Raw genomic sequence first — 26,973 nt, forward strand, 5'->3', positions numbered from 1 at the left:
CTAAATAACCTCTGTAAAACAATACCTAAACCTAACCTTATTCCCAATGTAACCGGCCGCAGTAGACCTATGCCTAAGCGTAACCTTAATCCTAACCTTAACCTCTGTAAAGTACAAGATGCAAGAACTGCTAGGAGCGAGCAGTCCACGGAGTTTTGGGGTGAGCGGTGCGGTTACCGATGCATTTACACATGGGTTGTAAGCAGGCCTGGAATTTCATCATTTTAGGGGCAAGGCCACTTGGCCTTTGGAGTTGTCTATTTTTTGAGGGCACAAAGGCCAAATGCCAGGTCTTGAAGGCCATCAAATAAAACAAGATTTTGGCCATTGAAAGAATTTGTTGAATTTAAGGGTTAGGGATGATTATTAAATGTAATATGTGGTACAGTCATCTGGGGCATTAAGGCCACTGTGGCCTCAGGTCATGCCATTTCTTTGAGGGGCACAAGGCCAAACTGAGGGGCAACGGCGGCCATGGCCTTCATGGCCTCCATGAAATTCCTGCCCCGGTTGTAAGACATCAAGCTCTGTTACAGATAGAAGTACATTATGTTACATTCCCTCAATGTGCCCAAAAGCAGGGACAATAATAGTTTCTCACTCTGGAACTAAAAAAGTTAAACTTACCCTTTACATAGGATTCCCCTTTCACTGACCAGAACAAAGCAGGCCGCAGGACCACTTGCTATAAAAGAAGGCCATAGGATTATTATTGTCCTCCATTTTCTTTTTCTGTTATCACTGCTGTTGTATCCCACTGACTCACATGTCAGTGAGGAGCCCCATCGGGAGGCCCTCGGACTTTTGTCCTACTCCTCCCGCCCTACACTCCCACTGAGAAGTGCTTCCCCCAGCCGGTAGGAGTACATGCATGCAATGAACATTATCACGCTCCAGAAGGACATGCAGAGAATGTTAGAGGCAGGGGCTGGAATTTCCAGAAGGGCCTTTTGGTGGAAGCAACGAAAATAGCAGACCTCCAAGCTCACAATGCGTCGCGCTGCTATGCGTTGTGAGCTTGGAGGTTGGCTATTTTTGCTGTGTGAAACCACACTGAACTAAGCATAACCAAGTCAATACTAGATATGTGGCGTAATGGCATGGATAACAGAGAGGGCAATTCTTTCAACATTAAGATGCTACATTCAAGTTCAGGAGAGTTTTGACAAGGCAATTCTCTTGAATGCTGCCTTCAGGTATGGCATGGAAAGAGGGCATTCATGGTCTGGAAAGGGCAGTTTTTACAGACAGATAAAAGGGCAGGGGCTCAAGCCCCATTTGATGTCTATGTGTGCACATGCCTGCAATGACCATTATCACACTTCTCCCCGCCCGGCTTCCCTCCCACCGAACACGGGCTAATTGCGTTCACAAAGACGCCCAGCAAAGCCGGATGAACCCTATTGTAGACCCCAGCGGCGAGCTCTTATGCTCGTGCATGTATATCACCCTGTCTGCTGTTACAGCTTTGGCCAGTAGGGGCCGGCTGCGTCAACTTTCTACCGTGGTTCTGGGGGCTTGGCTGCCATCCGCTGCCAGCGGCACTTCCTACTGCCCCGCAAGGTAACATGGGAAAAGGAGGCGTTTGTTTGAACCACTTGCATTCCGGATGAGTTGACTACGAACGACACATCTGACGCTGGTGCCTGGCTGACCGTAGCTTCACATGGACGAACAGAACATCTTACTTCTGGGAGCAGGGATCTTCAACAGGGGGTCCGGGACCCCTAGGGGGTCCTCAGAGTTACTACAGGGGGTCATCCAAATCTTTGATTGATAGAAAGTTCTCCTTTTTTATATTAACCACTTGAACCCTAGTGTCCATATTCTGAGAACCGAAAAATAGCAGATCAACAAGCTCACAACGCCTTTGGTGTAGGGGGAAAAGAGCAGACTACAGAGTGAAAGGTCAAGTTTATTGACAGTTCAAGTGGTTAAATATCTGAAAACACAAATGTACATGAATCCAAAATACACTGATGATTGTGCTGTCAAACAATGAAACTATATGGAATCTTCGGTAAGGTTGTGGGGGTCCCTGCTTCATCTCTCTCTCAACAAAGGGGTCTTTGGCCTGAAAACGTTGAAGACCCCTGATCTAGAGTGTACTGTTCTTCATTACCTTCATATCAGCGATGGTCGTTCCATGGCTTTCTTCCATCTGTTTTGCTAAATCCTGCATCAGGTTCTGAAATGTGGACGTGTAATGGTAGCTGCTGTTCAGAGTAGAGGGATGCCATGCATTCTGGGAACAAACAAACAACACAGAAGTGACCTGTCACGATTATGACATTTTACATGACGATTAATTGTCACTCAAATAATTGCGTATAGGCTTTGATGTTGCACATGGCAGATGACACATAACCTAAATATACAAAGATATTACTGACATAATGCGTTGCGATGCGCTGTGAGCATGTGATTACTTGGCTATAGAGTGCCGCCATTGACTTGCGCTTTATTTTTCAAAAGACGATCAGATCTACATGTCGTCACTGTCTGGCCAAAGTGTTGGTTAAAATATTATTGAACCAATGGAAAGTAATAAAAAGTGCTTGGGACAAAAACCTCCTAACACTTTCTGCCAAACCAGCTAACTCCACCCGTTTGGCCCTCTCTTATTTTTCATAAATATGTGCTATTGAACACCCTTTATGTCTGTGTGTTGGTTAAAATAATATTGAACCAATGAAAAGCAGTAGAAAGCCCTTCGGTCAAAACCTCCTAATTCCACTTGAGCTCATTTTCCCGAAAATGAACACTTTGGAGTTAGCAGGTTTCGGCTTGACAGCAGAGATATCCTGTATCTGATACTTTTTATAGTTAAAGCATAACATCTAGAGCAAGGGTTTTCAAAGTGGGTGACGGGGCACCCTGGAGTGCCGCGACGGCAGTCCAGGGGTGCCGCAAGATCATTTGATAATATTTGGAATTTATTTGGAAACTTAAAAAATATTTAGTATCATTTTAAACTTGAATTACAAAGTTATTTTCAGTCAGTTTTAACCAAAATGGCTATTATCTCAACGTTTTCCTCGCAACAAAATCACTCAGGCAGAGACCTCTGTCCCACAAAACTAGTGAAAACAGCCGATCTACAAGCGTGTGCTTGTAGATCGGCTGTTTTCACTAGTTTAGTACATTTGATGAATACAAAACGAACGGTTTGGGACATACAAGGTTTCCACCCGACAACGACGATATGCTATAAATATAAGGTGCCGGAAGTGAAAATTATAATGTAGGGGTGCCACAGATTAGAAAGATATTTATGGGGTGCCCTGAGACAAAAAGGTTTGGGAACCCCTGATCTAGAGTGAAGTTTTCCAGGTCTAAATGGGTTAACGGAGTGGTTCCACGTTCATGCAACGTGTGCAAGTGTTCTAGGAACTTACAATGTAGCAGCGGATGTGATAAAAGCCGAGGAGGTGGTTGATGATCTTGGCGTCGGTAAAAGTGAGTTTACAGACGGTGCAGAGATACACGCGTCTGTCAGTCTGATCCTCACAGCTGCATTCCACCAGGTGCTCCAGACCTGCAGGGAGGAAAAGATAGTGCAAAAATAGTACTAGGGATATGCAACTCTGGGAAATTGCAAGTGTGGTTGCCGTGACGCGAGTTACACTTGCAAATGAAGCCTGTCTTTTTCCCTTTTATGCCCATATATGGAGATCCCTGAGGTCATCAATATTAAGCCCGCATATATTGGAATGCCCATATATGGACATACTGTGTCAGTCTCATCATGTGGTCTATGATGTCAGACATCTATGATATCAGTCATATTCATATTTGGGGAAAATTTCTATTTTAGAAATGTCCCATTCAAGTCAAATGAGAAAAATGAATTCCCTGATAATTCAAATAAATTTAAATGTATAACGTAGCTCTCGGAAGCAGACGAGTACCGATGAAGCCAGTCGATTTGACACCAAAACTGTGGGAGGAGTAGCACGGCAAAAGGACGTTTAATCCACTAGGAAAGAAAGTCGGACAATTATAGTCTGGTTCCCCACACCAATAAGCAGCATGCGGTTCAACTCGTGCACTTAGGACCAAATATTTCAATTGTATCAGTTAGTAATAACATAATCAAATAATATTGGATCCCCACTCCTTGGGGATTTTTTTTTTCCATTATTATGTGCACATGTGATATTTGTCCTCTGCATTTACCCATCCGATAACAACTAGGAGCAGTGAGCAGCCACTAGGGACTTTAAGCAAAGACAGCTACAGCACTACTCTCCGTCAACCGGATATTGATCAGTGCTAGATAACCCTGCTTGCCATCACAGCCCTTCCTACTATACGGCAGAAGCTACCCTTCCACCTAACGTCTACAACGTCTGCTGCATAGACGCGTCGTCGCAGACGGCCGCTTGCTTAACGATTTTGACTGCTACGGCGACTGCGTCATACAGGCCTGGAATCTCGTCATTTTAGGGGCAAGGCCACTTGGCCTTTGGGGTTGACCACTTATTGAGGGCAAAAGGCCAAATTCCAGGGCAGGAAGGCCATCAAATAAAACAACATTGAAATCATTAATTGAATTTAAGGGATGATTTTAAATGTAATATGTAGAGTGTAGACTATCTGCTGTGAAATAATTACATTGGTATTTACAATGTGATCCATGCTCAGCCCTGCGCAAATCAAAGATACCGGATTGGTTTAAAAATGGGGACTCAACAAAAGACACTGGTGTCTACATGACAAGAAAGAGACTGGTGTCTACATGACAAGAAAGACACTGGTGTCTACATGACAAGAAAGACACTGGTGTCTACATATTGACAAGACTGAGACAGGAGAAAGTGGTACAGTCAGCTGCTGGGGCATTAAAGGAGTAGTTCACCGCCAAAATGACATACAGTATATCAGTAGATTACTGATGCTATGGAGACTTAAGTTCAATAATATGTTTAGTTTTTTGTCACATTCCTAAGACAGTAATTTGATCACAATAAATATACCCCCATTGATTCCGGATAGGAACCTAAATGCATTCGGGTCCCCATCTGGAATCAATGGGGGTAAATTTACAATATTCTTTTTGTCTTAGGAGTGCGACAAATACAAAATAATATATATAATTCAACTCAAGTCTCCATGGCGTGAGTAATCAATAGAAAAAAAGTCATTTTGGGGGTGAACTACTCCTTTAAGGCCACTGTGGCCTCAGGTCATGACATTTTTTGGAGGGGCCAAACTGAGGGACAACGACGGCCATGGCTTCATGGCCTCCCTGGAATTCCTGCCCTGGTCCTAACTGTCAGAAGATAATGCTAGGGAACCCCTGGAACTTAAGTTGGAACGCCCTCAAACACCCCTGTAGACCCACTTTGAGAACCACTCAATTAAAATAAAACACACAACCAATACAAAGCTTCTTCCTTTCATACAGTACACGCCGGTAGTAATAACAGTGCTGAGTGGAGGTCTTAAAGCAGAGACAGAAAGGTAACATGACAAATACATTCACAGTGGATTCATTTCCTTCAACATCTGGAATGCAGCACATGCATCCAACAGGGGAGGAGAAGGTAGGGTGTTTATACAGTGATTATGTCCTATAAAAGGTTAAGGTGTTGTTGATACTGTGTAGTGTGTACACAATAATTCATACAGTATTTGTACTGGAATGTATCACATCCAGTCTATCCTCACAGAGGAGAAGAAAGCAGGGAGTGGTTTATCATCCTATTCTCACAGAAGTGAAGTATTTCTGCATTGGTACGGTGTTTGGTGTTTAAATGTTCTCCTCCATTGTCATCGAAGTGATGTATTTCTGCATTTGCACGGTGCTTGGTCTTGCGCTTCTCTCCACTATTGTTATTGAACTGAAGTACTTCTGCATTGGTACGGTGTTTGGCTTTGCACTTCTCTCCTCTATTGTGATCTGAGGTGCAGCTGAGCTGTGGTCAAAAGGACTTCCATGTCAGGTGAACTCTCAAACGATCCCTCATTCTCCTCTGATCAACTCACTGGAAGGATGATCGTCACTGAGTTTTAGGAGTTCAGGATTCAATGTTTCAATTCCTTCTCATGGAAACTACTTGATTGTTGGTTGTTTAAAAAGAGATGAATTCCTAGTTTGAGGCACTAAACACTGTTCTCTCTGCACTCTACACATATTGTTCCTTGTTGCAGTTTACAGTTTAGGCATTTAGTAGACACTTTTAATCCAAAGCGACTTACAATAAGCAGATAATACATCACTATAATAAACAAGTTAATATGTCAGAACATCGGCAACAATATAACCAAATGCATATGAATATCAATCAAAAAAAAATATATATATATATCTATCTATAAATGCGACAAATCTCTGTCTGTTTGTTTGTAATCCGCGTATCTCGAGAACCGTTCGTCCCACCGGCTTCAGATTCGGCACGCGCGTTCCCCGCCGCCGCGCGGAGTGCAGTGCCGGGCCTCGACCCGACCCGACTCGAAAACGTCGGGTCGGGTCGAAACGTTCGGAATCTCCTTATGCGGAGCTGATTGTTGACATCAGGCTGTTCCGGAGGAAATCGGCGCAAGCGCTGAGTCATTGTGACATCACTTCATAAAAGGCTCTGACATCACGTACGCCACATGAGTCAACACAAAATCTCTGTGAATGTGTATGTATGTATGTAATCCGCGTATCTCGAGAACCCTTCTTCCCACCAGCACGCGCGTTCTCCAGATATGGGCATAAAGTCTGACATCAGAGTTTTCCGCAACCGGTACTGTGTGTCCAGAGATCTTCATATATGGGCATAAGTGGACAAAGACAAACAGATGGTCAAAACGGGTCCTATGACAACAGGTATATTGGGGTTTGCATTAAAGGGTGGGGCATTCATGGGGTTTGCATTAAAGGGTGGGGCATTCATTCCCTATTTCAAATTCGGCACGTGCGTTCCCCACCGCAGCAGGTAGTGCAGTGCTCGGCCTCGACCCGACCCGATACACGATTTTCTGGAACCAGCACGAAAGGTTCGGATTCTGATGTCTGACATCAGGATTTTCCGGAACTGGCACTGTGTCTGCATAGATCTCCATATATGGGCATAAAATGGATGCAGACAGACAAATACAGATATCTCCATATATGGGCATAAATGGACACAGGCAAACAGATGGTCAAAGATCTCCATATATGGGCATAAAGTGGACGCAGACAGACAGATACAGATATCTCCATATATGGGCATAAATGGACACAGGCAAACAGATGGTCAAAACGGGTCCTATGACAACAGGTATAATGGGGTTTGCATTAAGTTTGTCTCCTCCTCCATCTGTTTGTCTGTGTCCCTTTATTCCCATTATGGAGATCTCTGTATCTGTCTGTGCCTCCGACTGTTTTGCAGACACAGTGCCGGTTCCCCCTTTAATGCAAACCCCATTATACCTGTTGTCATAGGACCCGTTTTGACCATCTGTTTGAAAAAGCGACAGAAATCTCATATATGGGCATAAAATGGACGCAGATAAACAGATATCTCCATATATGGCATATATGGGCATACAATGGATGCAGAATCACAAAGATCTCCATATACGGGCATAAAAGGGACACAGACAGACAGATACAGAGATCTCCATATATGGGCATAAAATGGACGCAGATAGACAGATATCTCCATATATGGGCATATATGGGCATAAAATGGACCCAGAACTATAACTGCAGTGATCTCCATATATGGACATAAAATGGACACCGACAGACAGACAGATACAGATATCTCCATATATGGGCATAAATGGACACAGGCAGACAAATGGTCAAAACGGGTCCTATGAAAACAGGTATAATGGGGTTTGCATTAAAGGGCGGGGCATTCATTCCCTATTTACATTGTTCCGAGTTGGCCAGGTCGCCGACTAGACGCTGGGCCGCCCGAAGGGCGGCCCAGCTTCTAGTATCTATAAATGCGACAAATCTCTGTCTGTTTGTTTGTTTGTTTGTTTGTTTGTAATCCGCGTATCTCGAGAACCGTTCGTCCCACCGGCTTCAGATTCGGCACGCGCGTTCCCCGCCGCCGCGCGGAGTGCAGTGCCGGGCCTCGACCCGACCCGACTCGCGGTTTTCCGAAACCGGCGCGAAACGTTCGGAATCTCCTTATGCGGAGCTGATTGTTGACATCAGGCTGTTCCGGAGGAAATCGGCGCAAGCGCTGAGTCATTGTGACATCACTTCATAAAAGGCTCTGACATTACGTACGCCACATGAGTCAACACAAAATCTCTGTGAATGTGTATGTATGTATGTAATACGCGTATCTCGAGAACCCTTCTTCCCACCGGCACGCGCGTTCTCCAGATATGGGCATAAAGTCTGACATCAGAGTTTTCCGCAACCGGTACTGTGTGTGCAGAGATCTTCATATATGGGCATAAGTGGACAAAGACAAACAGATGGTCAAAACGGGTCCTATGACAACAGGTATATTGGGGTTTGCATTAAAGGCTGGGGCATTCATGGGGTTTGCATTAAAGGGTGGGGCATTCATTCCCTATTTCAAATTCGGCACGTGCGTTCCCCACCGCAGCAGGTAGTGCAGTGCTCGGCCTCGACCCGACCCGATACACGATTTTCTGGAACCAGCACGAAAGGTTCGGATTCTGATGTCTGACATCAGGATTTTCTGGAACTGGCACTGTGTCTGCATAGATCTCCATATATGGGCATAAAATGGATGCAGACAGACAAATACAGATATCTCCATATATGGGCATAAATGGACACAGGCAAACAGATGGTCAAAGATCTCCATATATGGGCATAAAGTGGACGCAGACAGACAGATACAGATATCTCCATATATGGGCATAAATGGACACAGGCAAACAGATGGTCAAAACGGGTCCTATGACAACAGGTATAATGGGGTTTGCATTAAGTTTGTCTCCTCCTCCATCTGTTTGTCTGTGTCCCTTTATTCCCATTATGGAGATCTCTGTATCTGTCTGTGCCTCCGACTGTGTTGCAGACACAGTGCCGGTTCCCCCTTTAATGCAAACCCCATTATACCTGTTGTCATAGGACCCGTTTTGACCATCTGTTTGAAAAAGCGACAGAAATCTCATATATGGGCATAAAATGGACGCAGATAAACATATATCTCCATATATGGCATATATGGGCATACAATGGATGCAGAATCACAAAGATCTCCATATACGGGCATAAAAGGGACACAGACAGACAGATACAGAGATCTCCATATATGGGCATAAAATGGACGCAGATAGACAGATATCTCCATATATGGGCATATATGGGCATAAAATGGACCCAGAACTATAACTGCAGTGATCTCCATATATGGACATAAAATGGACACCGACAGACAGACAGATACAGATATCTCCATATATGGGCATAAATGGACACAGGCAGACAAATGGTCAAAACGGGTCCTATGAAAACAGGTATAATGGGGTTTGCATTAAAGGGCGGGGCATTCATTCCCTATTTACATTGTTCCGAGTTGGCCAGGTCGCCGACTAGACGCTGGGCCGCCCGGCTTCTAGTATATATAATCAGTAAAGAAAAAAAAGAAAAGGTTCTAAAAAAACCTAAAAACAAGTGCTAACTAGCTTCATGTATTGTCAATGAGTGTTTCAGTAGTGCTATGGGTTTAGGTGGAGTCTGAAAATTGTCTTCATTGTCTCTAACTTGTACAGTAAGTCACTCTGGATAAGAGCATCTGTTAAACTACATTTAAAACCAGTATAAGGGTTGGTTGTTTAAGTTGGACAAATAGATGTGTGTGCCTGACATCATAGATGTGTTTTAGACCAGATGAGACTCACACAATATGTCCATTTGGGTATTCCAAGCTATGGGCTTAATAGTGATGACATCAGGGATCTCCATATGGGCATACAAGGGACAAGGAAGGAATGTGATGTCACAATGTGATGTCACAACCAGGCCTGGAATTTCGTCATTTTAGGGGCACAAAGGCCAAGTGCCAGAGCAAGAAGGCCATCAATTAAAACAATGATTTTAAGTCCACGCCACAGTCATAATTAATTTAGCTTAAACATTAAGGTTTAATGTAATACCTTTCAATTAAATACATATCAAGAAGCTGTTTATTTCTGGTTTTGCCATGTGCAGTGGTGTAAAGTAACTAAGTACATTTACTTGAGTGTTGTACTTAATTGTTTATTGTAATTTTTTGAGTATTTCCAATTTGCTTTAACTTCTACTCCACTACAACTCAGATCCAAATATTGTACTTTTACTCCACTACAATTATTTGAAACCTTTAGTTACTAGTTAATTTGCATATATAAATCATAATATAAAACATACATGAAGGCTGTTTGAAAATAGCCATGCTTGTAGAATAAATAGCAGATCTACAAGCTCAAAATGTGTCGCATAACGCCTTGTGACTCGTGAGCTAGCAGATCTGCTATTTTCAAACATTTTGTACTTTTACTTTTGGTACTTTAAAATTCTGTGCCAATGACGTCTCTTGACGTTTTTTTTTTCAAAGGCGTTCAGTGCCAATGACGTCTTTGACGTCTTTTCAGTTTTTTGCATTAAAAAAAAAAAAAAAAAAAAAATCAAAATTTTCAAAAAAATTCAAAAGAAAAATCAAAAATCATGGGTGGCACATGAACCTTGGAGCCATTTTGGCATTTGGCACAGAAAGAGTTAAGTACATTTTGATACCAATACTTTTGTACTTTTACTCAAGTACATTTTGAATTTGAGGACTTTTATTGCAAGGGTAGTATTTCTACATTGCAGTATTGATACGTTTAAACATTTGAGTACTTTTTCCATCACTGGTCATGTGCACGCACACACGCACACAAGCTCCTCCCTCCCGTTCGCGGAGTGATCCTTTCTCAACTTCGAATAGCCTACTTGGAATAATGAACTTTCTGACAGCTCAGCCTCTTGGGGAAAGAATAGCTTTTGGTTCCCTTAGCACTGCATTTCGGTGGTTGTCCTGAGCTCAGCAGAGCTCAGTTTGAAGGCATTCGTTCGCACATCGGGATTTATTCAACAAGCTGCGTTAGATTTAACTCCTGTTTAGCCCGGTGATGGTTTTGTGTTGTATAAACACTGTCGCGGCTTGCGGGACTCCCTATGCGGCGGCTGCTACGAGCGTAAATCGAATCTACTACTGGTCATGTGAGCAGCTCAACCAACCACGCATTGCTGTTACCGTAATGACTGGAAAATCGCGCAGAGGAAAAAACGGTAATCGGCAGTTAATGGACTGCTGTGGGCACTGGGGCACCACGGCCACTGTGGCAGTTTGGGCATGTCATTTTTCGAGGGGCACACTGCCAAAGAGAGGGGCAACGACGGCCATGGCCGTCGTGGCCGCCGTGAAATTCCTGCTCTGGCGTCATAGCATACCTCCGTCTCGTGGAGCCATCCTGAAAACTCTCCTGGCTTAAATTCCCTATTGTGCCGCGCTCAGGGAGAAGTTGGGTGTTAAGAGTCGTGCTCAGGGTCAGGGACACTCATCCACATTACTGACCTGTCCTGGAATCGTACCTGATAGATGGTTCTAATTAAAACACTAGAAAGTTAAAGCAACCTACTAACATGGAACAGCTTATAACAAACTCTGACATTCTTCTCTCCATGAGCGTGTGTGTAGTCTGTATACGTATTTTCCACCACTATGTGGTAGAAAATCTCACAAGAGACAAGACAACTCAGTGTTCAGAGAATAAAAGTGCTCAAGACAGTTTCAAAGTACAATGTAAAAGAGTTTAAAAATGCTGTTCATGAACAGGGTCAGCAGAGAATGACAGTTTGAAGCAGGATGCAAGGACTTCTTATTCTCTTTTGGTTGCCATGGAGTTACTATGAGAAAAGGGCATTTTAGGCCTTTTTGGTGAAAATATCGAAAATAGCAGACCTCCAAGCTCACGAAAATAGCAGACCTCCAAGCTCAACTATTTTCGATGCTTGATTTCAACACAGTGAGGGCAATTCTTTCAACATAAGATGCTGCATTCAAGTTCAGGAGAGTTTGGACAAGGCTTCTCTTGAATGCTGCCTTCAGGTACCATACATGGCATGGAAAGAGGGTATTTACATTTCTTTCACCATAGTAAAAGCTGCATTCATGGTCTGGAGAGGCCGGATAAAAGGGCAGATGGATACAGATGGATAAAAGGGCAGGGGCTCAAGCCACCTTTGATGTGTATGTGTGTGTGTGTGTGTGCACATGCCTGATCTCCTATTGTACGTATCCTACACATCACATAGTAGGATACAGGTAGAATCACTAGTTGCATAACACTTGAGATTGTATTTTCCCTCTACACAATCTTCCTCCAGTATGATCTCATTCTGAGATACAATGCACTGACCTAGGAGAGGATGCTTTCTGTTGGGGGTTCCCACGTATGTCGGTATAGTCATCCTTTTTGGTCTTGCAGCTGTGGAGGATAGAATATAGAACAGTGGTTCCCAAACTTTTTTGCCAAAAGTAAAATCATTCAGTCAGTCATCCGGGACCAAACTAGTGAAAATAGCAGATCTACAGGCTCACAAAGTGTCGCTTCGCGCCACGTTGAGAGCATGTAGATTATTACTACTTAATTATTATTACTATTTTATTCATGGAATTGTTTGTTTTTACGAAAATGTATTTAAAAATATTTCCAAAAAAGGGGGAGGGGAAAACTTGGGGATTGAGATTTTCTGTCAAGTCGTGACCCATACATATATAAAAAAAAAAAGAAAGAAAAAAGATCCGTGACCCACAAATGGGTCCCAACTCCCAACCCATTGTTTGGGAAACAGTGGAATAGAAGGATGACAAATATTTGGAACACATGGTTTTGATGACACAATGAGGAAAGGATCTCTCTCTTACTGAAGGGTTCAATCAACTGACCTGTGATCTGCTTCAGAAGGTCATCATGTTGACTCAGAGTGTCCATTGCTGTCAAAGGGAGAGGAGAATCATTAGTTCATTTGCACTGCTCAAGAATCCAAGTGTTAGTCTTTAATTTGACAATATTTGTCTCTCCCGCATTGTTGCAGAAATGTAATTGTGTTCTTGTTAGCCATTGGATAACCTGAGTGGAAATCTGTGTTATATGAACAACCTAAGTTGACCACCGGTCAGTATGTGGTCTAATAGACAATCTTCAGGATTAAGATTCTAAATAAACACTAGAAATACAGTTCCTACGAAACAGTGTGGGCTCGCTTGTGACTTTATTCTGCCATGTGAAACTCAACCAATACTCCAGCTAACACCACTCCCTTATTCAAAAATGACAAAAACATTATGTTGCTATATAGGGGTACATAGCAACAGGAACACCAAAAGGGGTTCCCGTCTTGAAATGTATAGTTACAAAATGGGGTTCCTGCTAGGGGTGCGTGGATATTGTCTGCAATCTCACGATAGATATGTCTCACGATAGAGCGGCCACGATACTATATATCGATATACGTTGCCCCCATGTAAAAACATAGCATGTCAAATAAATAAAAAAGAAACAACAAATATAGCTAGCTATATTATTTTAATAATAATTAGTGGCCAAGCCACGAAGTGGCAAAGGCCACTTATTAATATAGTACTCGGGTATTATTCTTCCGCCACTTTTTCTCTACGAAACTCAGCAGTATGGTAGAGGACTATGCCAAACAATTAGCCAAAGGGTGGTGCTGTAGGAAGCCTTTGAAAATGCAAACTTTGAACAGGTATAGCTCATGCTCTGTTTGAGGTACAGCCATAAAACCTGTATACACTCATGCGTCTCCTCATGCCGAACAACATTTACACTCTGACTTTTGACCTCTGACCTTTACTTCTCCCACCATTTTGAATTATATCCATCCATCTCCTCCTGGGATTTTTACGTTACGCGCGCACAACTTTTTTCACATGAAATTTGAACATATATTACACAGGCTATGGGGTGAGAAGTTTGTATGTTAAATCATTATTTAATAATTCAATGAATATTGCGGTGTTATACAAATTTATGCAAAGTTGTAGAGGGTAAGTCCAAATATCACTGAAATCAGGTCTTGAAGGGTTCGAAATCAGAAAATGGTCGCGGCCAATCAGTGACTGCGTTTCGACTGCTGTGTGCACAACAAGTGAAAAGGTTCCCCTGATTAGTCCATGTGTAGATGGTGACGTAGATGCATGCTGTGACATTCAAAACAACAATGGCTGCCCTCGATGCAAGTCCAGACTCTTATTGTGGGAAGGAACGAGTGAGTGAATACACAGTATGAGGCTGGCTTGCCGGCTAAGTCTCTCATGGCTCAGAGGAGCACATTAACACAAAACCAAGTTCATGGTGCTGACGTCAGTTTAGAAGGGTAAAACTACACAGAAATTGCTGGACTTAAAGCCACCAAATCATTATTTCGAACGGTAAAGTAAATTATAATGCTTTGTGCCTTTTACTATCTTGTGTTCTTGATCATGCTAGCCGTATTTTATACTGTACTATTCGGAAATTGCATTAAATTTGCGATTTCTGTGTTAACTCAATAGGCTTTTAGCAGGTTTTTACCCTTCAAAACGTGACTTCAGCACCAGGAGGATGCTAAGTGGGCGGGCCGTGAATAGGGCTAATTAACTGACCTGAGTGGAATGCAATGTTAATGGAATGCAATTTGGTGTGTTGTTGTGACATTTCATTTTTTACTCGACATTTGCTTGTCTTGAACCTTTTTTTTTTATTGAGACTTAAAGTTATACTATGTAACTTTTTTAATAAAACAAATCTTAAAATGTTCCTAACTATTACATCGCTAAAGTTTTAGAACACCCACTCCGTTAATTTCAGCCCCAAAAGCCTTTTCTTTATATGTTTTCTACATACCCTTGACAGGGGCTGTATTTCCCGGCAAAATGATGTCATCTCCCACATGATACACTACCGGCCAATCACAGCGCCGATCATACACCGCCGGCCAATCACAGCGAGTCTTGCTGTCTCTTCAGAAAATAGCTTCCCTTAGCAACTGTGTTTACATTGGTGAAGGAATCTTGCATGCTACTCCCTCAATCCTGGTCTAAAAATGACGGGAGACGGCTCTATGGATTCGTATCGGCGAGGCGGAGGCAGTCGCGGGGGTCGCGGCGGCCGCGGTGGTCCGCGGACCCCCGTTCCGGTGGTCCGCGGCGAAAAACGGACGAAAAAAGCAATACCGCTACTGACCACTAGTTGAGCAGCTTCCACAGTACAGCTTTAACTTGTGTTACTGACAGTACTGTATTGTTATATAGGCATGTGAGGTTTGGTGATGATTGAATTAAGTGGTTACACCTTGCCTGAGTCAAAGTACAGTAATTAGAGTAGGTGTGCCTACTGTACACATCTTCATTCACACAATGTTTGCCGTGCCTTGCTGTAGTTGTAACATACTGTAGAGCAGTCCGCCGCATATGGAAATTAACTCTCTCAGTGCCAAATGCCAAAATGGCTCCAAGGTAGCTGTGCCACGATTTTTTTTACATCTTTTTAAAAAAAAAAAAGAAAAAAAAGGAAAAAAAAAATCCTATACAAAAAACACAAAAGACGTCAAAGACGTCATTGGCACCCAGGGCTTTTGAAAAACTGAGAGAGTTAAGATGTGGAGGATAATTGTTCTCTCCCTTTGTGTGTGGGGATATCTGATTTACTATGTGTTCATTTACAATGCACAACAGGTGTGCAGTCACAGCTATCTCAGAGTCTAATTTGACTCAGGTATGACTGCTTAATTCAACCGCACCACAGCACACTTCTACCATATCGTTGTTGTCGGGTGGAAACCTTGTATGTCCAAAACTGTTCGTTTTGTATTTATCATTTTAAAAATGATTTAAACTAGTGAAAATAGCTGATAGCCTGCTATTTTCACTAGTTTTGTGTGACAGTCTTGCATGATGAAGCAGGGCTTTACTTTACGTAAAAGCGTACAAATTTGAAACTTGGAGATACAATGTTTCTCCCCGACAGTGACGGTATGTTATATGTTCTTTTTTTGTGTGAACCCCAAGGCATGTAAAGAAGGAAGGGAAACGTTCTATGCCATGGCATGCACCATAGACACACTGTGAGGTGCCATGGCATTGGTCCGAAGGTTCATTAGTCCGAAGGTTCATTAGGCCGAATTTGTTAAGAATACTATGCCTAACTCTAACCCTAACCCTAAACCTAACCTCAGTAACCCTAACTAAATTCAGACTAATGAACCTTCGGACTAATGAACCTTCGGACTTATGGGCAGTCCCCCACTGGGAGGCAAGAAAATAAAAGAAGACATATGACCCATTGTCTTGTTACTCGATGTGCACAATATCATTTTATTGATGTAACTATAGAGCTAAAGCTATAAGGCTGTTCATAATCGTCTTATGACCATTCCCCATATTAGGTCAATGCTCTGCTACAATTACGCTAATAGGCAAGTCTTACATAAAGAACGGGAGCCAGATCTGGCAAACCTGGAAAAACTGCTGTGAAAATCAAATGCACATTTCTCACTAGAAATGTTCTCAAAACACATTTTAATGCCCAAATTAACTTAAAGGAGCTAAATATATATCGGAAATATTTTATAAAAAAGGGTTAGGGTTAGGGTAAGCTTCATATATGTGTTTCTATTCAAAAATGACCACAAAAAGCGTAAAATAATCATTTTGGCCATGTCAGACTGACTTCGTTTACATTCCTCTTCTATTCTTTTATATGGATTGATAAGGGATGTAAACAAAGTCAGTCTGACATGGCCAAAATGATTATTTTATCATTATTTTACGCTTTTTGTGGTCATTTTTGAATAGAAACATATATGAAGCTTAATCTTTTTTATAAAATATTTTCGAAACATTATTTTTATTTTAACGTCCGTTTTTCAAGAAAAAGTTGACTATAGCTCCTTTAAAGTGTAGCATTTATTTTCCAATGTGAAAAAATAAGGAATACAAGCCATTTCTTTGGTTTTCACCTGAGGAACTTGACCATGACTTGACAGCACATGCCTGATTACGGGCCTTCTTTGCCTACTGGTAGCCCACATATTTTGGTCTGACGTGTGCTGCTATTCAGTAGGCTGCTAACAGCCAAATCAGGGGTCATAAGCCCCGCTGATAAGATTTGATGGCCATGGCCAACAGGAATACCATCCTGAACTTCCTCTTCAGATGGTTCCAGGCAGATTAATTTATAACTGCCACAAGTGTTTGACATTTCAGTTATTTGAATGGCCGCTCTCATTTGAGAAACAAGAGCACCATTTCCTCATAGGTAAAATAAGAGGTCTTTGGCACGCAAGGGTTCAAAGGCAGAGCGGAGGAAATCCAGGCGCTTAACATATGAGACATGTGCACTTTTAAGGCCCTTTGGCAGCTTACAGGCAAACGACAGCCACATATCCTCTGGACCAGGGGTCTTCAACGTTTTCAGGCCAAGGACCCCTTAGCTGAGAGAGAAATGAAGCAGGGACCCCCTCTACATATTGTATAAATGCCGTGAGCGTGATGCAGATTTTCATCAACTTCATAGACAGATTCATAGACTTGTTTGACAGCACTGTCATCAGTCTATGTTGGATTCATGTTAATGTGTATTTTCAGACATTTAACCACTTAAATCATCGATATTTTCTAAACTTGACCTTTCACTATGTACTTGGTCTGCTCTTTTTTACCTCTACAACCAACCTATTTGCCGGAAATAGCCGATTTACAAGCTCTCAGCGCATCACAGTGCAAGGCGTTGAGAGCTGGTAGATCTGCTATCTTTGGCTAAAGTTCTCCTCGGAATAGGGATGCTAGGGTTCAAAGCTTTTTAATTGTGGGCTCGCTGAAAGCGAGCACACGTATGTTATCTTCATTATTGTGGGCTCGCTGAAAGCGAGCACACGTATGTTATCTTCATTATTGTGGGCTCGCTGAAAGCGAGCACACGTATGTTATCTTCATTATTGTGGGCTCGCTGAAAGCAAGCAGCGTGTCTTTGATGCTATTGCTCCCTGACGGGCAGTGGGACGGTGGACAGAACTTTCTGTTACATTGAAAAGTGCCTCACACAGTTGAAAAATATAGCGACTGTGACTCCAACTTAGCAGAGCTTTGCCTCAAAGCTAAAACCACACAACTTTCTATTTACAATGCGATGCAAATACCAGCGGGGGTTTGGATGTCTTAATGCGCACGGAGGATTCAGCAGTTCTTTATTAACTTACGTTAACCGCATCGAAGCAGCAGGCTTTTCATACAACTGTCTGTGATTCACTAAAAAAGACCTGCTCTTATCTAAAAATCACAAAGGATTTCCATCAACACTTTGAAATCATTCATGGATTAATGATCATCTACGTTGGTTGGTGCGGAGTGGAAGGAGTAGGACTACAGAAAAACTTAAGATTTGTTAAGTGAAAATGCAAGGCAGCCAGTGTTTATATTAGTATATTACTACACTGGTCTAAACATCCTCTGAGAAGATGTGTATTATAAATGGGAAGAGAGTGCGAGGGAGGCTTTGGCAGCGCTACCCCGTGATAAATGGACGCGTTAGTCAAAACTGCTTCACTCACATAATTAACGCTGTATCGAATCTATCGATAGAGCAGAATCTGTATCGATTCACATATCGTCGGGAGTTTATATCGATATATCGCCATATCGATTAATCAAACCTAACCCTAGTTCTTGCCCAAAATGGGATAACATTATAATAATATACTGTAATATTACAGTAATATATTAAGGCTAACTTGTTACTGCCCAACAATGAACTGAAAACAGAAGAGGGTCAGCAGCACTGTACCTTTGGCATAACTGGAACCTTTCACTGTTTCAAACACATCTGGAGGCAGGTCCAGAACCTGCACACAACACAGAGAAGATGTGAAACGGCTTCAGTATATTGGAAGCATCAACCACCAACCCATTTCCTCTGGTTACAACATTGATTCCCAGACAAGGGGGAAAAAATCAAACCCAGTTTGAAGTAGAGCAGTGCATTTGAACAGTTCAATTCATTAAGCTATGCCCTGTGTGTGTGTGTGTGTGTGTGTGTGTGTGTGTGTGTGTGTGTGTGTGTGTGTGTGTGTGTGTGTGTGTGTGTGTGTGTGTGTGTGTGTGTGTGTGTGTGTGTGTGTGTGTGCGCGTGCACGCGAGAGAGAAATGTGTGTGTGTGTGTGTGTGTGTGTGTGTGTGTGTGTGTGTGTGTGTGTGTGTGTGTGTGTGTGTGTGTGTGTGTGTGAGCGCAAGTGTGAATGACCCTATATGCTGCTCAACAACACCACTTGAAGGTACCCAGCGGTATTGCAGGTGTTGATACTACATAGGAACATGACTACATGACTACATGGTTACACACAAAGGCAAACACTGGAAGCAGTTAGCACGGCTCCAAAAAAGTGGTCAGTACTACTTACTCAAGTTCTGTACTGTGCTGTGATTGGCTGGTAGTGTATGATCCGCGCTGTGATTTGCCTGGTAGTATATGATCCGGGAGACTAACGTATACGGAAGGATGCAGATGACATAATTTTGCCGCGAAATGCAATGCTCATAGAAAACATATAAAGAGAAGGCTTTTGGGGCTGAAATTAACAGAGTGGGTGTTCTAAAACTTTAGTGATTTAATAGTTAGATAAAATTTAAGATTTGTTTAATTGAAAAAGTTACACAGTATAGCTTTAAGTACAATTTTGAGGTGCTTAGTTACTTTACTTCAGTATTCCAATTTCCAATACTTTTATTTCTACTCCACTACATCTCAGAGGCAAATATTGTACCACTACAATTATTTGAAAACATTATAGTGACTTTGTAGATTTTGATTATTACAAAACATACAAAAACCACTTCAGCCCCATATACATTTAGTTCATTTGAAAATAGCCGATCTACAAGCTTGGAGATCAGCTATTTTCGAAAGATTTTTATAAATTTGAAAACTTGAAATGGGACATTGTGCACAATGAGTATTTTTTGGTACTTTAACACATTGACCGCCATTTTAACATACCTCCGTACTCCCACCTGCCATTCGTCTCCATAGACTTCCATGTAATTGGGAGTGCACGGATCATGCACACCCATGCCTAGATAATGCACCACGTGTGTCCACATTGCTCACAGCTTTCAAACAAAAAAATCCGAATGGAAATCCGTTCAGGCATTCATGAGATAACAGCCACTATGTTTAACAAAGATGGCTGCCAAAATGGCTGCCATGCTTGAAAGATGGGGTTGCTATGGGGGTTAAACATGCAATTTCGCGATTGCTATCATGCCTACTCCATTTTTGGGGGTCAAAATTTTTTTTTGAAAAAAAAATTTTTTGAATTTTTTTTTTTTTTTTAATTCTCGGGACTATCGGGCCTGGCGGGGAAAGACATTGGAATAATCTCGGGACTATCGGGCCTGGCAGGGAATGAGTTAAGTACATCTTGATTCCAATACTTTTGTGCTTTTACAGTATTCCAGTAAAACATGTGAGTAATGTTTTCCACCACTGCGACCAACCTGCAGCTTCCCAGTGTGTTGTTCCCAGTTCTTCTTGATGTTGCCGTGGACCACAGGATCCACCATGGTGTGAATGTTTGAGCTGGGAATCCAGGAGAATCTCAGCACGTCTGGATTGGTGTAGTTCTGGGGGAAAGAATAGGAAACAGGCATGTGCACACATACACATCAAAGGGGGCTCGAGTCCCTGCCCTTTTACCCGTCTGTAAAAAAAAGTGCCCTCTCCAGACCATGAATGCATTTTTACTATGGTGAAAAATGCAAATGCCTCCTTTCCATGCCATACCTGAAGGCAGCATTCAAGAGAATTGCCTTGTCCAAACTCTCCTGAACTTAACGCAGCATCTCATGTTGAAATAATTGCCCTTTCTGCGTAGAATGCCGTACACCACATCTCCAGTATCGACTTGATTATGTTTAGTTCAGTGTGGTATCACCGAAAATAGCCGACCTCCAAGCTCATAACGTGTCGGCTATTTTCGATATTTTCAGCCAAAAGGCCCTTTTAGAAATTTCAGCCCCTAACATTCTAGGCACGTCCCTGATAGGAAAGTGGTCAAAGTACAAAGAAATCTCAACTTCGTCCAAGCTTGGAGGCGCCTTTTATAGACTTTGTTGGAGAATAGCCCTTTAATTAATTTGTCCCATTTAATTAGATTTCGCTACCCTAATCTACCTACTTATTCTGTTACTATGCAAAGACTTGCTGTGGAAGCCCTTGTTGTATGAAAATGGTGGGGGGGGCTGCTTTCTTTTTTTTCTATTTTTTTCCCCTGGAGCCTAAGTGGGGGAGGGGGGTAGGAGGGGAAGAGTGTTTGTGTGTGCTGTTTGTTTTGTATAGGCCTATCAACCATGTAACATAAAACTGCAACATAAAGTAAATGTGTGTATCTCTGTGTAGTGTGTAAGGTGGTGGCCAATACTTACGTAGTAATTGCGGCAGTGCTCAGTAGAGCTGAGATGTTCACTTATGTCTGAGACTGATTCCTCACACGCGTGACACAGGTAGAACAGGGAGCCATCCTCTGAACTGGAGCACAGTGTCACCAGAGACAGGCCTATAGGAGAGGAGCAAATGTAGAAAAAACAAAAAAACAAAAACATAACTTTGAGTTAAACATTTAAGACCTAGAACGCATTATTACTTTAACCATTATTTTATGCTTTAACTATAAAAAATAGCAGATATACAAAAAAACTGCAGATCTGCTATTTTTGAAAAGTCGTGACATGTTGTACAAATGTTTGAATACATGTATTTTTAAAGCGAACATTTGTAACTCAAATATTTGCTTCTGGGGGGGAGGGGGTCCCTGATACATAATATTTCGAGATGGGGGTTGGTACTCGGCAGCCAAATAGATATAATTCTAGGGGTCCTTGACATGGAAAAGTTTGAGAAACACAATTTTTTTCAAAAACCTTAGAAGGATTAGAAGACAGATAGAAGAAGACATTAAAGTTATACCATGTAACTTTTTTTATAAAACAAATCTTAAAATTGTCCTAACTGTTAAATCGCTAAAGTTTTAGAACCCCCACTCCGTTATTTTCAGCTTCTAAAGCCTTCTCTTTATATGTTTTCTATGATCCTTGTCGGGGTCCGGATTTCGCGGAAAAATTACGTCATCTGCATCATCCGTATACGTTGTGTATACGTTGGCCAATCACATTGCGGATCATACACACATGATACACTACCGGCCAATTACAGTGCATCTTGCGTCTCTTCAGGAAATAGCTTGCTTCAACAGCTTTGTTTACGCTGGTCTAGAAGTCTAGCATGTAACTCCCCAACCGCTGCTCGTAGAGGGACACGAGAGACCTCTATGGATGCGTCTCGGCGAGGCGGACGCGGTGATCTGAAGGCCCGGTCCGCGGTGAAAAACGGCCGAAAAAAGCTGACGCGACCGCGGTTTGCTATACACAGTATAGCTTTAATAGAACATGGTCAAAATTATTCAAAGACTTGCACACATTTTCATGTTTTTTCAAAAATAGCAGATCTACAAGCTTCTATGAGCTTGTATATCTGCTATTTTTTTTATAGTTAAACCATAAAATAATGATTAAAGTAATAACATGGTCTAGTGAGGAACAAGGGGATCTTGCTATGGGTAATGAACCCATTTCTATAAAGCCTATACACTCTTATACCCATCAATTTGTGTGTGTCCGAAGATGCTTGATTATAACAACTAGCCCTTACCCGTTCAAAGATATGAGCTCCAAAATGATGTGCAGTGTGTGGGTTATGGGATGTGCACTGTGCATACAGTATATGAGGGATGGAAAGTAACTTTAACTGGTGCTTGCATGATAATATGTAGGAGCATCAATGTAAGAAATACCCGTTTCGTTTAATGGCAAACCCCCCCCCCCCCTCCCTCCCGCCCGCCCGCCCGCCCGCCCGCCCGCCTGCACACACACACACTCCCCCCCCCCCCCCCCCCCCCCGTGTGTGTGTGTGTGTGTGTGTGTGTGTGGGTTTGTGTGTGATTGTGCATGGCCTGAACAACAGCGCCCCTCCCTTAACATGTGTGGTCACAAAAGGTACTGTAGGCTAAATAGATATAGATACACCATAAAAATGCTATTATACAGCATACGATTTGTGAAAGTGACAAACGGGCTTCACAGTTATGTCAGGTGTGTTCATATGCTGATGGTGATGCGATTTCAGATCAATTGCTCCAGCCACCGAGGAGAAACGCTGTTTCATACAGACAGACAGACACTCACTCACTCACTCACTCAGACAGACATTCGCAAAATTATAGTATAGATGGAAGGAACATTTTTTACCCTCCTGATATCTGGCCTTGCGTCTTTTACTTTTCAAATAATGTTTCTGAATTAAAGGTTTAAGACCAATCAACTTCTATAACACTCATACAAACTTTACACACCTAATGATGTATATTTCGATAACACACACACTTTAAACACCTAATGATGGATATGTCTATCACAGACACACACACGCACGCACGCACGCACGCACGCACGCACGCACGCAAGCAACACACACACACACACACACACACACACACACACACACACACACACACACACACACACACACACACACACACACACTTTACACACCTAATAATGGGTATTTCGGGCTGTCTCCCAAGATGTTAATGTGGTTCAAATCAACTGGAAGAGAGAGACACACATGGAGAAATGCACAATATTAAAAACAACTGTAAACTAGTTTGAATGATATCAGTGATTTGGAGTGTGTGTGTGTGTGTGTGTGTGTGTGTGTGTGTGTGTGTGTGTGTGTGTGTGCGTGCGTGCGTGTGTCTGTGTCTGTGTGTGTGTGTGTGTGTGTGTGTGTGTGTGTGCGTGTCTGTGTGTGTGCGTGTGTGTATGTGTGCGTGTGTGTATGTGTGCGTGTGTGTGTGTGCCGCGAGCGTGCGTGCGTGTGTGTGTGTGTGTGTATAGGTCAGCTATATCCGCTACCTTTGTGTGAAACTCTTGCAACATCAAGTAGTGAAATATGAAGATAAATATTCTGCCTAACAGCAAAGCTATCTTCTGCATGCGTCTAACCACACAACATCCGCAGACGTGAGGTTGTCTCGCTTAGAGTCTTTATGTGAAGAAGTGAGAGGTGAGGTGATACGCCTATAGAGGGGCATATTCTACACCCATACAAAGGTCAAATCATCCATCTTGTGTCACCAGATGACAAAGTAGTAGTTCGCTTCATGGAAACCTAACAACTCGACTGCCGAAAAAAGATAAATATCAACTGCACAATATTGCATACTTACTCTATCGGTCTGTATACCCAGAAAAATAAAGGTGCTGCATGGTTTACTTCTCACTCAACAGTAAACAAACCAACATACATTACAAGTGTGTACAAGGTCTTCCCATTGCTAAAGTGACACTTTGAGGACTTTTTAATTACTCTAAAAAAGAAAATAGACCATTACTGTGTAAAAAGTAATCAGCAAACCATGCTTCAAAAATTGGTCAGAGATTGTCCACATTGTGAAATATTATCGATATACTGTATATTAACCACATATTACCGATCTACATGCGCACTACATAACAAACATGCATGACTCAACAAGTGCTTATCAGGCTGGGGGGTCCCCAGTTCAAATATACTGTAATTATTTTGGGGGGTCCCCAGTTCAAATATACTGTAATTATTTTGGGGGGTCCTCAGTTCAAATATACAGTAATTATTTTGGGGGGTCCCCAGTTCAAATATACTGTAATTATGTTGGGGGGTCCCCAGTTCAAATATACAGTAATTATGTTGGGGGGTCCCCAGTTCAAATATACAGTAATTATGTTGGGGGGGGGGGGGGGTCCCCAGTTCAAATATAATGTAATTATTTTGAGGGGTCCCCAGTTCAAATATACAGTAAGTATGTTGGGGGGGGGGTCCCCAGTTCAAATATACAGTAATTATTTTGGGGGGTCCCCAGTTCAAATATAATTATTTTGAGGGGTCCCCAGTTCAAATATAATTATGTTGAGGGGTTGCAGCCAGATAGGTTTGAGAACCACTGCTCCATGTCACCTCTCTCTGGTCTCTATACTCCCTCTCCCACCTGTCCTGTCCCGTCACCTCTCTCTGGTCTCTATACTCCCTCTCCCACCTGTCCTGTCCCGTCACTCTCTCTGGTCTCTATACTCCCTCTCCCACCTGTCCTGTCCCGTCACTCTCTCTGGTCTCTATACTCCCTCTCCCACCTGTCCTGTCCCGTCACTCTCTCTGGTCTCTATACTCCCTCTCCCACCTGTCCTGTCCCGTCACCTCTCTCTGGTCTCTATACTCCCTCTCCCACCTGTCCTGTCCCGTCACTCTCTCTGGTCTCTATACTCCCTCTCCCACCTGTCCTGTCCCGTCACTCTCTCTGGTCTCTATACTCCCTCTCGCACCTGTCCTGTCCCGTCACTCTCTCTGGTCTCTATACTCCCTCTCCCACCTGTCCTGTCCCGTCACTCTCTCTGGTCTCTATACTCCCTCTCCCACCTGTCCTGTCCCGTCACTCTCTCTGGTCTCTATACTCCCTCTCCCACCTGTCCTGTCCCGTCACTCTCTCTGGTCTCTATACTCCCTCTCCCACCTGTCCTGTCCCGTCACTCTCTCTGGTCTCTATACTCCCTCTCCCACCTGTCCTGTCCCGTCACTCTCAAAACAAAATAAAAAGCACAGAAAACATGGAATCTTGCTCACCTCGTCCTCGGAACACCTCTGAAAACCAGGAGGAAAAGAGCGTCCAGAAAGAAGGCAAAACAGAACAGAGGTCAATTCATATACAATCCTGTGGTCAGTACACAGGGGTGTCACACCAAAAGCTGGGCCCTGGGTACAAGTATTCACTTCAATTATTTTGTGCTTTAACTATTGAAAAATAGCAGATATACAAGCTCACGGTGCCGTGCTGCGAGCTTGTAGATCTGCTATTTTTGAAAAATCGTGAGCATTTGTGCAAGTCTTTGAATATTTCAAATCCTTCTAATGTTTTTTGAAAAAACGTTGTTTCTATGCCAGTCGTGCTCAAACTTTTTCATTTGAAGGTATGTATTTGGCCACAGACCCCCATCTCAAAATATTTAGTTCCAGGGACCCCCCAGAAGCAACATTTTAGTTAAAATCTTTAGCTAAAAAAATACATATATTATATACAAATGTTCACAACTTTTCAAAAATAGCTATTTTTCAATAGCTAAAGTATAAAATAATTAAGGCCCCTCCACCTAAACATGGTATGTATCTTAATTACTGTATCTTGGAAGCACAGTAGAGATGACCTACCTTTCTGAAACAGGTCTGCCTTTTTCTGTGAGTGGAAAACAAGAGACAGTTTTGTAAATGGTTAATGTATACACCGTTTGAAAAGAAGGTTTTATAGTGTGCTTCTATTTTAAACATTTGTTTGTTTAAAGTGTTTACAGATAGCTCATTATATCATTTGAGTTTCCACTAGCGTAAACCTGAAACTGTGTCAGTTTGACCTTAAACCTGAGCTGTGTTCATCAACTTGAGATGAGATCATATTATGCAACTTTGTGCTACCCAGGTGCCTGGTACAGAAAGATACACGGGACCCTTTTCTTGGATGTCTCTCTTTCTCCCCTTTGAGGGGACTGACTTAAATCCTGTATGTAAACTGTTGCTTTTCTCTGTATCTCTCAGAATATTCTCTGAATAAACCAATGTATTATTGTACTCTGTTTTCTCCTCTCATATTTGTCTTCGCGTCTTTTACTTTTCAAAAATAACTCTGACTATCAGAGCTTTTAATTATAAGGTTTAAAAGGTCATAAATCTACTTATCACCCTTGTACAGTATAAATCAGGCAGGTCTCTCCCAACTATTTCTCCCTTTTTCTTGTCCATCTCGTCCTATAAATGTATGTACACGTGAAGTAAATCAAAGTGGATCAAAAACTACATATTCTTAATTATGGTTAATATGCATCCACATAATTACACTCT

General features: G+C 42.3%; 1 protein-coding gene across 1 annotated transcript in view; it reads right to left on the reverse strand.

Annotated features, from left to right (window-relative positions):
- The window catches only part of LOC308293363 (uncharacterized protein), a 525,181-nt gene extending 512,753 nt beyond the window's left edge, over window positions 1–12,428 (reverse strand). Inside the window, exon 1 of the mRNA XM_080735845.1 lies at window positions 12,361–12,428. Coding sequence (XP_080591971.1) covers window positions 12,361–12,412 — 52 coding nt within the window. The 5' untranslated portion in view covers window positions 12,413–12,428. The remainder of the gene's footprint in view (window positions 1–12,360) is intronic.
- Window positions 12,429–26,973: the final 14,545 nt, after the last annotated feature.

This window comes from Nannobrachium achirus (genome assembly GCF_963921795.1).
Source record: "Nannobrachium achirus genome assembly, chromosome: 10".
Lineage (NCBI taxonomy): Eukaryota > Metazoa > Chordata > Actinopteri > Myctophiformes > Myctophidae > Nannobrachium > Nannobrachium achirus.